This window comes from Echeneis naucrates, chromosome 3 (genome assembly GCF_900963305.1).
Source record: "Echeneis naucrates chromosome 3, fEcheNa1.1, whole genome shotgun sequence".
Lineage (NCBI taxonomy): Eukaryota > Metazoa > Chordata > Actinopteri > Carangiformes > Echeneidae > Echeneis > Echeneis naucrates.
This window is the reverse complement of record NC_042513.1, coordinates 863,082-877,015: the sequence shown is the minus strand read 5'-3', so window position 1 is coordinate 877,015 and position 13,934 is coordinate 863,082. Positions and strand designations below refer to the sequence as shown.

At 41.5% G+C, this 13,934-nt stretch overlaps 1 protein-coding gene across 1 annotated transcript in view; it reads right to left on the bottom strand.

Annotated features, from left to right (window-relative positions):
* Window positions 1-13,934, bottom strand: part of LOC115040707 (CUB and sushi domain-containing protein 1-like) — a 299,299-nt gene that overhangs the window by 110,207 nt on the left and 175,158 nt on the right. Inside the window, exons 15-17 of the mRNA XM_029497673.1 lie at window positions 6,824-6,945; window positions 6,592-6,664; window positions 414-552 (exon numbers count right to left, since the gene is read on the bottom strand). Of these exons, the coding sequence (XP_029353533.1) occupies window positions 414-552; window positions 6,592-6,664; window positions 6,824-6,945 (334 nt within the window). The remainder of the gene's footprint in view (window positions 1-413; window positions 553-6,591; window positions 6,665-6,823; window positions 6,946-13,934) is intronic.

Genomic DNA, 13,934 nt, shown 5'->3' with positions numbered 1-13,934 from the left:
CTGTACTTCAAGTTTAGTAACTTGTGACTAGTGACTTGTTGACTAACTGTGCATTTATCTACAGTTGTGGCTGCAGGGCCTGAGAAGCTGAGCTGGCTCCTGGGACACTGGTTGAAGCAGGTAATATAGAAATAGGGTAGCTCATGGACAGCTGATATGCAATGCACAGTTGGCGTGAAATGGCCTTCGTCTTTGAAGAAGAAAATTTTGAACTGCCATTTACTGCTGCAGATTCTCACTAAATGCATTCAAACCTAAATAAATAAACTAGATGGGAAAAGTGTAAAGTCAGAAAAAAATTACATACAGCAGCTCATGCATCTCAAAACTGTAACTACCAGATTCACTTAAAAAAACTTGATAAGCATACCAAAACATCTACATGTACAGACTACAGAAATAAAGAACTTAACCTGTCAAAGTGTATCTTCACAGCATGGTCCGTTTGTGCTTCAATCACCCACTGGCAATTAAGTGAGTCTTTATAAAAGGACGGCCAACCAGGAGACAAAAGAACCCCAGCAGGAGCTGTGAGATGGCCTCCACATGGAGCTGCAAGGAAATAAAGACGCGCGCACACACACACACACAAAGCACACCATAACACAGAGAGAGAAACAGAGAGAAAAATTAAGTGTTTTCTTGTAAATGTGTTATGGCACCAGCCCAACACTCATATTTTATTGAGTAAGCAGTTTCATCATCTGCTCAACCTGTTTTAGCTCTCTAATCCTTTCAGAATTTTTAGATTTGATACATAAACATTTACCAACACAACATTATACTGTGCCTATCATGTGCTATGGTAAACAATTTTGAGTTGCTCATGTATGAAAAAACAAAAAATGATTATAACATGACAATAATTTATGGGGGGAATCAAATATATTTTTGTGTCAAATGATGCCAACAAAGAGTTCCTCTTTTCCTTGCATCTCAGCAAGCTGCAGGCAACAAGGTTGGCAAATCTTGACACTAATTTATAGCAAACATTCAGAGTTCCAAAATCGTTATAGAGGTGCACTTCTTGTATTTAGTTGAGTTTAGAGACATTATTATACAATCGATGGTTTTTAATGTTTATTGGTGGAGTTGGTCCAGCGAACACATCAAGTTGACATACAGTGTTTCAGCTTTGAAAAAACCTTTTGAACTAGAGTTCATGAACTGTATACAATCCACTGCTTTTTTTGACAAAATATAATTAGAACTAGCTTATCTTCCATGCTTTTTCTACTTCTTCTTTTCTCGAAGAGCTGATACCTTTACCCTTTTGCTTGTTCTCATAGAGAAACGCTATTCTATACACAATTTTCCTCTCACTTTCTTTAACCAACCAACTGCTTTGTGCTCCAATCATTTGAGTAACTAAGACATAATTATTGTAATTATGTCCTTCCTTATTAAATGCTCCATGTTTAATTAGGTGATCACCTTATTCAATGCGATTGTCTCCATACCTTGTATTACTAACATTCATTCATTCATTCATATATATATATATATATATATATATATATATATATATACCAAGATTAAAGAAAAAGAATCTCAGAAAAATCCAACATTCTAACGTCCACTTCCAGAGTCCACTCAAATCAGTTTGTAACCCCCACTTACCGATAGCAGTAGAAGCTTACATAAAGAGACATCAAGACCATTTTCAGTATTCAGACACAAAATGGTTGAATGCTCTCTCTATCCATGTCTATATAACTATAGCATCCTGGATTCTACATGGCATCCTAGATTGTATGGGGCTCATGGGCAAAAAAAACCAAAAAACATGGGCTATATCACAATTTTTAAAGCAGATATCTTACTCATTCAAGAAACCCACGTATAAGATTCAGAAGAAGAACCAAACCACAAACCACAAATCTATTCCTCCAGTTATAATAGTAGAAAAAGAAGAGTTTCCATTTTAGTGCAGGGGACCTACACTGTTTACTATTTACCTCTGTATGATAATTGACACAGAAGGCTAATACATTATTATTCAGGTACCAATCTTTAACAAATTATACACAATGGTTAATATCTATGCTTCTAATAACGATGTGAAATTTTTTCACAATTATTCGACATATCAGTCACCCCAACTACGATCATCGGATCATAGTCTAGTAAAGTATAGTATAGTATAGTAATCATAGTCTCTATTGCACAAAAAATCAACACAAGCATACACTCAAATATAATCAGTGAACATGCACCGGTGTTCCTCCACCTTCAAATAGAAACCACCCTGAAACTGTCACCCACTTGGCACTTTAACACCTCATTACTAAGGAATCCAGAATTTGACTCATTATTAAGGAAGGAATGAAAAAACAAATTTTGGAAACAAATTTATCTCCATCCCTGATTTGGGAAACTGGGAAGGCGGTGATCAGAAGCAAATTTGTATCTTACTCCTCTTACGAGAAAAACAGGGACAGCAGGCTGAAAAGCACATTGAGGATAAGCTTAAAGAACTAACATAACAATATGCTATGAAACCAAAACAAACAATTATGGACCCAACTACAAAATGCTAAATTACAACTTGAAAATATCCTATAAAGAAAGCAGAGTTTATATTTCAACAACTCAGATACCAAAATTTTGATCCGAACAACAAATCAGGTAAATTTCTTGCAAGTCAACTCCAATGCAACAGAAAAATTCGATTCAGGATTCAAATGGCAAATATACTCAATCACCCCAGTAAATCAATGATATCTTTTACATCTTTTATCAAAACCTATATTCAACAACAAACAACCCAAACTTAGAAGACATTCTCAAAAACCTAAATCTGCCTCAACTGACTGTAGAACAAAGAAACTTCTTGGATGTGCCACTGACCATTGGTGGACTGCGTTAGTCCAAGCATTTGTAACTTCTAGGCTGGACTAATGTAACTCATTACTATCTGGATGTCCAAACAAATCTCTGAAAGGCCTTCAGTTGATTCAGAATGCTGCTGCACAAATATTAACAGGAACTAGGAAAAGGGATCACATGTTTCCTGTTTTAGCTTCTCTTAAAATTTATATAGAATTTTAAATCCTTTGTTAACATATAAAACTCTTAATGGCCAAGCTCCATCATATCTCAGAGAGCTCATAGTTCCTTCCTGTCCTAGCAGGCCACTCCGCTATCTAGATGGAGGTTTACTTGTGGTTCCTAGAGCCTCCAAGAGTAAATTTGGAGGAAGAGCTTTCAGCTATCAGGCTCCTCTTCTATGGAGCCAACCAGTATCGATCCAGGGGGCGGACTCTTCAGCAATTTTCAAGATCAAGCTTAAAACCTTTTTGTATGACAGAGCTTATAGTTAAAAAGTTAAAGTCCCTCTGTTTTTTAGCTATGCTGCTATAGGCCTAGACTGCTGGGGACGGGACTGAGCATCTTTCTCTCTCTCTCTCTCCCTCCCCCTTGCATACACCGACAATAACCACACTTCTTAGAAATCACTGTTTCTCCCAGTTCTAAGCATGTGTACTGCATCTACTAACCATGTTTTCCCGAATTCTCTGTCTCTCCCAGCTCTCTTCTCTCTCCCCGTCCTCATCCTGCAGGTGGTGGCTCATTGCCATCCCATGTTCCTGCAACGCCTGCTGCTCCCATATCTTCATGAATTCCATACTACAGTTCATCTCCATAAACTTCATGCAGCATCATGTTCCCGCCTACACCTGTTTTGAATATCCCCCTCTCCTGTTCTCATTCTTACCCTACACTACACCCCCCCAATTCCTCTCTCTCTCTCTCACCCTCTCTCTCTCTCTCTCTCTCTCTCTCTCTCTCTCTCTCTCCCACTCTCAACCCAACCGGTCGAGGCAGATGGCTGCCCCCCCTGAGCCTGGTTCTGCTCGAGGTTTCTGCCTCTTAAAGGAAGTTTTTCCTTGCCAATGTCGCCAAATGCTTACTTATCGGGGGATCTGTTAGGTCTCTTTAAATAATTTTATAAAGAGTTTGGTCTAGACCTGCTCTATATGTAAAGTACCTTGATGTCAATTTATTATGATTTGGCGCTATACAAATAAATCCGATTTGATTTGATTTGATTTAGAAAATATGCCTGCAGGCAGGGCTCCTGGACTGTATGGCTTCCCTGTCAAATTTATGACACATTTATGGTCAGTTCTCAGAGATCAAAAACACAGGTTACATAACAGCGCAAATGAATACTGCTCCAGTTAAATCGCTTTTAAAAGCATTTGCTGGATTGGAGACAGTAATGCATTGATAATTCTCAATGGCCAAACAGGTTTTATCAAAAGCTGACACTGTACAAATAACTTTAGAAGGCTCCTTAATTTGATCAGCATGTTGCAGCACAGCCACACAGAAGCTATAGTTGTATCCACTCGATGCTGAAAAACCCTTTGACAAAGCTAAATAGTCCTTCCTCTTTGCAACTATTAAAAAATTTGTCTTTGGAGTGTTTTATTATGCCCATTTTCCACTGGGTGTCTGCACTGTATAACTCACCCAAGGCTACAGGCACCACAAACGGGAACACTTCACTCTGCAGAGGGGAACCAGACAAGGATGTCCCCTCTCTCCCTTACTGCTATATTCATCGAACCACTGCCATCACACCAATATCAAAAGTATCCACTTGGCTGTTTCCGAACACAAAATCAATTTATATGTTGATGATGTATTAACTCTACTTGCAATGACCTCAAAGATCATTACTGGAAGCATATAACTCAATCTCAAATTTCTCATCCCTCTCTGACTACTCTATTAACTGGTCTTGCAGATCAAAATCTGTGAGCGAGCAGGCACTAGTAGTAAGTTGACGTCCATGGGAAAAGACAGATAAAGCAAAAAAGCTGTCGGGGCTAAAAATAGAAAAAGAAAGAGGAAAAAGGAGATGGCATGTGAAGGGATGTTAGTTAGGATGACCAAAGTTAGGATGATTTAAAGTGTGACCTCTGTGCTTGGGGGATTGCAAATATTCATGTTAACAGACTGGCTAACACTGTATGCTAACACTGGGCATGTAGTGCTAGCAGCCAAAGGTGGGATTATGGCTAGCTTAGAATATGCAAAGCCGAGGTTATTGGGCTGTAAACTGGAAAATGCGAGGTAGCAAGTGTATATGTATATATGTATATGACAAGAATCTGGAAAATATACCTAATGCAATGAATCTGATTTACCATGGAATCATGCATAGATTTGCTCCCATTTATTTGGAGTCTTTTAAATATTCGTGTTAACAGACTAGCTAGGGTTGGCTAACGTGGGGAATGTAGCAGAAAATGGGGATTTAGCTATCTTGATGCAAAACCAATGTTGCTGCGCTGACACCTGGAAAATATGAGATAGCATGTAAATTTGTAACTGTTTATTATTTAATTATGATAGGCCTACATTGGCTCATATACTTTAAATTAAAGCCTTATCATTTAAAGCCCATATATGATGATGTCCGACAGACTTATTTACTTATTATTCTTTTTTTCTGGGGGGGGGGCTCCTGTCCAACGTGCACTTGTTTGGGCGGTTCAGTAGTGCTCGCCATCACCTGCCTGGAACACTGAGGAATGCAGTGTGCTGTGTGGCTGCAGTGGCTCTCTGGGTTTGCTGCCTCATGTGCTACCACAAATAGGGGGAGCCCTATTCTGGGCCCTGGTGATGGTCTCACTCATAATTAGGGAATGCCCACATGCATGTGTTGTTTTACTTGCCAACCTCGGTAGGGTCACATCATGAAGAATCAATGAATCCTGACAAAAATGGGCTGAGCTGCTCTTTCATTCCATTACTATGTACCCTGTCTTTGACTCGGCTCCTCTGTTGGGAAACTTTCACTTATTTGAACTCCCATCTCTCCAAAGATCTACACAAAAATCCTCTCATAATCTTGAGTGAGGTGACAGGAAGAGCACAGCATCATTCACTCCACCAGTTCCTACCAGCACCACCCACTTCCCTTTCCCTGTCCATCCTGCTTCATCCTTCCATCTTGTCTGTCCATAGAGGTGCAGCTCTGCCCTCCCTGCCACATAAAGGTCATTTCATTCAATAAAGATAATCAAAACTAGCTTCAAGGAAGGGCTGATAATGGTCAAACACACACATCGAAATTAAAAAAATATATATTTAGCTGCAAGACTAAAACTGCATCCATCTCATAAAAAGTTGACACACCCTCTGGTGTTAATCTATGAGGACAAATGCAGCCAAAAGAAAAAGAAAGAAATTACAGCTTTCACTGTCCTTTTATTATTAATTTCACATATTAGCTTGTTTGCATAATATGGATGCATCTTTATTTACTGAATGTTTCCCACTGAATGAGTTTTAGCAGAACTCGTGACACTCTCATTTAAGATTATTGTTGGTAGAGAAAGATGCATGCAAATAGCCTGAATGCATGTAGGGAGGCTGGAAGCTAAAGCAGGTACAAGAGGAAATTCATATTTTTTTCAAGGTGCATACACTCACTTAAGATTCACAGCAAGAGCCAAGTATTTGAAAGTTTTTAACCTTACAGTCTTAGAGAAATATTATGAATGAATGCACATTGCTCAAACTTAGAATCAAAAGTTTGTGTGCATGTGTGTGTGTGTGTCTTCTTATTTTCACCTTCACATCGAGGTACAGCAGCAGACCAAACAACATTTCCATCCTGGATGATGCAAGTGACCTGATCTGATCCCTGGAAATATAATTATAATAAATTATCGCAGGGTTTGTTACTTACACGACTCACTTATACTGCTATGAATAATAGTAACGATCATATTCATAAAACAATTTCCGACAAACAGTAGTATAGAAACAGTAGTTTGAAATAATAAGGTAAGCTGATTATTACCTGTGTCCTAATGAATCCTTGATCACAGCGGAAAGCCACAGAACTGCCCAGCTGAAATTGGTCGCCATACCTTTGACCATTAACAGGAACTCCTGGATCATGACATTCATTCTGTCCAAAAGCTACAATGACAACAGTGAGAGAAAAGTTATGACAGGATTGATAGACACTGAACTAAACTATAAGACAAAAGCAAAGTTCTCTACAACTAAACTGAGCAGTGAGAAAATGTGATGCAAAATAAAATGTACATTGTGCATACAATGTAATCGAATTGTTCTAATGCTTTAGCACATATGTATGTATTCACTAATTTGAACAATTTTACCTGGTTTTCAATTTATTACATTAACCCATTTTTTTATTTTTTATTTTTTAACACAGAAAAAAAGATGTATCACTGTCACTGAATGTGACATCGCCACTGATATGGAAATATGGGAGTGGAATTATCTTTACATGGATTCAACCCTGTCACATTTAGCTTATATTATCCCCATTCCAGAGATTCACCTGATCCCACCCAGCGCACAAACCCAGTGATTGGACCGGTCTCAGATTGATTAGCTACTGATGGAGAGGAAATGAGAGTAGAGAGAAAGAGGAAAGAGGGAAAAAAATAGAACAAGAGGGGAACAGGCAGATACATAAAAATAGAAACAAGCACATACTGCACGCACCATTAGATGGGTAGAGATACCATGTACCAAAATAATAACAAATAACCAATAACCAAAATGTGATAGGAAAATGTGGAAAATATTTAAAGAAATAGGTGCATACATATATATGAGAGAAAACTCAAAAATCACAAAATATTCAAATTATGTGCTGTTCGTAAATCAGGGTTATGTCTTAATGAAAAAGCATAACAACAGACAGGAGGCATGAGCCAGACTGAAAGCCAGAAATCAGTATGATGGATTGAACAAAGGGAAAAGGAGAAGAAGAAAAAAGGCAGAATGACCTATAACTTATACTGCAATATGTCCAACATAGTGCGAGAGGGTTTGTCCATAAAGTGAGTGCATTAAACAAGGGGGTATTTTTTCGACCAGGTGTGTGTGACATTTTTCCTCTGAGGGGGGTCTGAACAGTCCTGATCATGCTCTGTGTATGTGTGTGTGTGTGTGCGTGTGTCAACCAGTGTGTCAACCTAATAATTTTGTCAATTTACCAAAAGTAAAGTACTTTGAAAGACTAAAGTAATATAGTACACAATTTAAATCAAAACGTTTCTTGATTATGTGGTTAAGCAAAAGCAAAACAAAGCAAAAGTAGAGCTGGGCTCAGAGAATTTGCATCCCGAACAAGTTCATTTAAATCCTTGAACAAGCTGGACCAACTCTCCAACTATTGAAGCTAGTCCAAGAGTTGATTCATTTACTGATCAAATATTTACAAAAACTTTGTAGAAGTAATGCCAGTGCCCTTGTCTTATCACAGCAAACATCACAGTCCATCATCAACAGCGTGCAGCAGGGTTATTGTCACAGTCTGCTCTTGGTTTTCCTGCCTGCCTACCTCTCCGAATCAAGATCATCAGACTCACCTGCATCACCCAGCCTCCTCTTAACCAGCTCCTCCACACACTCTCTCTGCCAGATTGTCATTGCATCATCCACTGCTCTCCAGCACTTTTCTGGATGGACCTCCTGGTACCTGACCTGCCTTCTGCCTCTGACCACATCCCCTCGTCTCTGCCCCGGTAACCTGATCTGCCCTCTGTCGCTTGTTGAGATCGCTGATCCTATGTTATTTACATACTTTTGTACGGTTGATAATCATGTTGTTTTAACCTAATAAATCACATATTGTTTTAATATCTGATTTGATACCTCTTACATGTTTTTATATGAAAGGCATTTATGAAATGCCTGGGGAAATGTAGCTTCTGTGTAAGCTATCACGTTACTTGAGCAGCAAAATAGCTTCACTGCTGAAAAGATATATGATGAGGAAAACAACGACAATACGACCATGCTGCTGAGAAATGTAGTTAAACCAGTAACGCCACTACGCAACACTGTGTATTGGAGCAAAGTCAGCAAAACTGACATTCGGTCCTACACAGTACATCCCTGACACCCTAGGGCTTTAACTAGCTTTAACACTGCAATCCAATCACAAATCATCACCTAACTTAACGATATGGGTATTACTTCTTTTTGGTCAGGATTTTTTCTTTTTTTATTAAGGGTTGGTGTCAACCAACAAAGAAAAATTGTTTTCTGTCCGCCTTTTCTTGCTCTTTTCATGCTTCCACTGTCTCCATCCATGCCAAACAAACAGCGAATAGTGATCATTCGGCAGAAAAGGCGGGTTGGGTAATACCAAGTATTTGGCGGGGGAAAGAGGGGTGCTTTGCCGGATGATTAAACATGCTACTGTTTTGCTGGCAAATTTTATTAATAAAGAAAATCAACAAGACAATGCATATGTTTATTAAATCAAAATAATGTGATTTTATTGAGGTGGTTATATTGGCTAGATTTAATTCTTGCGGGGGTGATGACCCCCGTATCCCCTGTGCAAAGTACGGCCTTGGCTCTTTCCATGTGTTTGCTGATGAACTCAGGAAAATGTTTGGTACCGCGCTGGACGCTATCTGTTGGATTTGGTTCAGTGGAGCCAGTCAGTCACAGATTACACCATGACTTTGGAACTAGTGTTCCACTATGTAACTAGAACACGGCCACTCTCTGTGACGTCTTCATACGGGGGTTGGCTGGGTACATCAAAGATGAGCTTGTGGCTTATGATCTGCTGTCCTCAATGGAACAGCTATTCGCCCTCATCACAGTCACTGATCGTGCATCCAGGCTCGTCAATAGGAGCACAGCTCTGAATCGCTTTTCCTCCCTCGTCCTTGCAGCACTCCTTGCTCCCGGCCTTCAGTGATGTCAGCACCTGTACCCTCAGCTGCAGCCACAGTGAAGGGGATCTTGAGCTGAGGCAGAGTGTAAAAGGAAACAGCTCATCAGTAGATGGAGGCAAATTGGTGAGCTCAACCACTAACTCCGTCTCCATGGACAGACCTACCATCCCTGCTGAGTTTCTGCTGCCTTCTAGTTCTCACTCTTTCTCCATCCTCATTGATTCCAGGGCAGATGGAAACATCATGGATGAGAACCTCGTCCTCCAGCTGGGACTACAGCGAAAAATACCAGGGGATCATTCTGGGAATACCCTGGCCTCACCTGCACAATCCAGATATTGACTGGGCCACCTGCTCCATGGAGCCCAACTTTCCAGTAGACCTTCCTCAGCTCACTGTCTCCATCGGCATCCCTGGCTCCTGTTCCTGCTCCAGACCTCACCAGGGTCCCAGCCGTTTACCACGAGCTGAAGTCTTTAGTAAGACCAAAGTCACCTCCCTGCCCTGGCACGGCCCATCCCCAAGGGATGCCCTCTCTGCCCCCAAAAGAGAGGCTATGGACAAATACATCAAAGACTCCTTGGCGGTAGGGATCATCCATCCCTCCTCTTTGTCTGTGGGTGCAGTGATTTCCTTTGTTGAAAAGAAACATAAAACCCCATAAAATGCCCTGATATTGAGTATCAGGGACTTAACAATATCACGGCGAAGAATCACTATCCCCTCCCGCTTCTATCCACAGCCTTTGAACTGCTCCGGGGGGGGGGGGGTGTGTTCTCCAAGCTCAACCTGAGGAGTGCATACCATTTGGTCTGCATCCAGGAGAGGGATGTGTGGAAAACTGTCTTCAACACACCTACAGGGCATTATGAGTACTTGGTAATACCCTTTGGTTTGACTAACGCTCCTGCTGTCTTCCAGGCCCTGATTAACATCATGCTCAGAAACATGAGAATCAGAATCAGTTTGTCCTCATCTATCTGGATAATATCCTATTTTTTTTCCAGCAGTCAGGATGACCATGTCACCAATGTGAGATCTGTTCTCTTCCACCTCCTGGACAGTAACCTCTTTGTCAAGGCAGAGAAATGTGAATTCCATCTTTCCTCAGTTTTCTTCTTGGGCAACATTACAGCCAAAGACTCCTTAAAAATGGACCCTGCTAAGGTCTCCGCATAAACCTCCTGGCCAGTCCCAGAGACACGTAAACAACTGCAATGGTTCCTAGGATTTTCCAATTTTTACCAGCGTTTCATCAGGCAATTCAGCTCAGTCGCCGCTCCCCCTCTCTGCTCTTCATCCATCCAAGAGCGCCTTTCATTGGACTGATGCATCCCATAGAGCCTTTGACACCCTCAAGTCGCATTTCCCCATGGCCCCTACCCTCCAGGTTCCCAATCCAGGGTACCAGTTCATCATGGAAGTGGATGCATCCAGCGTTGGAGTAGGAGCTGCCCTCTCCCAACACGCAGCCATTGACCAGAAGCTCCATCACTGTGCCTTCTTCTCTCACCATCATCTGGCGATGAAATTGGCTTTGGAGGAGTGGCACCTCTGACTGGAGGAGGCCAAGGTGCCTTTCCTGGGATGGACTGATCATTTTAATCTGAAGTACATTTGTTCAGTTTAGGGACAGAACTCCAGGCAAGCCCGCTGGTCGTTGTTCTTCAGCAGGTTTAATTTTACCCTGTCTGACGGACTACTGGTTCCTGAAATGCCAAGCCAGATGCTCTTTCCTATCAATTTCTGTAGAGTCCTGATGAAAGAACTGAACCCTCCACCATCGTTCCAGCCTCCTACTTCATTGTTTTCATCACCTGGGAGATCGAGGAGAGGGTAAAGTTGGCCATTGAGGAACAACCTGGTCCTAGTTCCTGCCCGCTTGACTGTCTGTTTGTCCCTGTTTCCCTTCATTCTGTTGTATTCCAGTGAGGGCATGATTCTCAGTTCTCCTGTCACCCTGGTATTCAGTCGGCCTACAGTGTCTTCCAGCAGTGCTTCTGGTGGCCGTCTATGGAGAATGATAACCGTGGTTCCATCAATGCATGTCCTGTTTGCAACCAGAACAAGACCCCTTGTCATCCTCAATGTTCCTCATTTCCCTGGACTTTATTACCAGTCTGCCCCCCTTCAAGGATCATACTGGCATCTTCACAGTGGTAGACTGGTTCAGCAAGATGGTACACTTCATTCCCCTAAACCACCAAAGTGGTCCTACAACATGTGTTCCACCTCCACAGTCTGCCCACTGATATTGTGTGATCGGGTTTCCAGTTCACATCCATATTTTGCAAGGAGATCTGCAGTCTGCTGGGAGCCTCAGTCAGCCTGTCCTCTGGTTTTCATCACCAGTCCAATAGGCAGACATCAGCCAAAATGTCTGGATCTTCACTCATGATCTGCCCCTTAGGTTGGAGAGTCGTAAAATAGCCTCCAGGTTCGTTGGACCTTTCACCATCACAGAGATTATACACCCAGAGGTGGTCTGTCTGCAGCTTCCCCGCACTATGAGGCTCCACCTGACTTTTCATGTTTCTGGAGTTGAATAGGCCAGAGAAATTCTTCTGGTACCTCTCACACCTCACCCTCCACCTCCCCAGATCATCGATGGTGGTCCTGTGTTTGTCATCGCGCTATGCACTACTCTCTACTCTCAGAACTCTTTTACACCTGACCTGCCTTCTGCCCCTGATCACGTCCCCTCATCTCTGCCCTGGTAACCTGACCTGCCTTCTGTCATGTATTGTAGTAATTATATCGATGTGTGTATATTAACTCAGATGGAGATTACGTTGTGTTTCAACTTGACTCTGTTTTTACTGCGGTCTCCTCTGCCTGTATTAAATGTCATTCAACAGGTACATAACAGTGACCCCGCTGGTCAGGCCGTAGTTACTACACATCACATCTTTGTTCTATCAAAATGAACATCAGGATATACAGAAAATACTCTATGCAAATATAAGCCTAGCAGACTCTTAAATGATAGTCATAACATGGTTAAGCTTTACTCATCTTCAACTCAAGAGATACTTCTGTTAACTTAAATCCTTTGCTTTCAGGCCCACTGTTTTTGTAACTGGGTTATTTCTTATTCAGCACAAACCTAACTTATAATATGCATTGTTGCTTTCCACTCAGTATGACCATTAAGTAACATTAACTAATTACCCGACTTCACATTTCTCAGCTTTCTGTACTTTACAGCGAATAACGGAGGAGGTTTAATCAGTCTACCAAAGCGATACTTTTACTGGAACTGCTGTAGTCACTTTAGGTGTTTCAGTCTCTTTCACAGGAGATGCAACAGGTGCTGGCATCACAAAAGTTGCATCTGCTGTTTCACCAGCAGTTGCTGGGAAGTCTTCCTGACCAGTAATGTTCTGTTCTGGGAAACTGCTCTTCTTCTCCTCTCTGCTCTTTAGCAGGTGTTACCTACTTCTCCTAAAGGTGCTGCCTTCAGGTGTCTGGATCACAAAAGACCTTGGTTGAACATGGCTATGTTTCACAACAGCTGGCTGCCATGTATTGCCAACTCTGACCCAACTGTTTCTCCCTCTTGTAGGTCAGGCCCTCGATCGAAATAGTGTTTTTGTTTCAACTTCCTTCTCTCAATGTGTTCATGGACTTTTCTGTGCAGCTGAGCCATTGCCGGCAGTTTTGATTTCAGCCATCAACCCATCAACAGCTGGGCAGGAGACAGTTTCACTCCATTCAAAGGTGCATTTCTGTACATAAGAAGAGCAAGATATGGGTCTCATTTGCTCTCTCGTGCTTTCTTTACCAGATTCTTTATGGTCTGGATTGCTCGTTCACTTTGACCATTAGATTGTTGGAATCCTGGGCTTGAAGTTGTGGTCTGTTGTGTGACATCACTTCATCTGGAATCCCATATCTACCAAACATGGATTCAAGAGCTATGATGACATGCTTGCTTGTTGTCTCTGACAGTTTTGCAATTTAAGAATACTTGGATCATGAGCAAAACTGAGTGTGGATCTTTTCCGCTTTGATCAAAGTGAATATCTACTGTGTGTAGATTACTATTCTGTCTGGAATGTTAGGGCCCAGAAGTGGTTCTTTCACATTACTCTTTTTGAATGTGTTATAGATGGCACACTTGGCACAACATCCTCACTTAGTTTGGACATGTCAGGCCAAAACAATACATCTCTTGCTCTCTCTTTGCATTTGACAATCCCGAGATGGGCTTCATATTATTATATTTTCAAA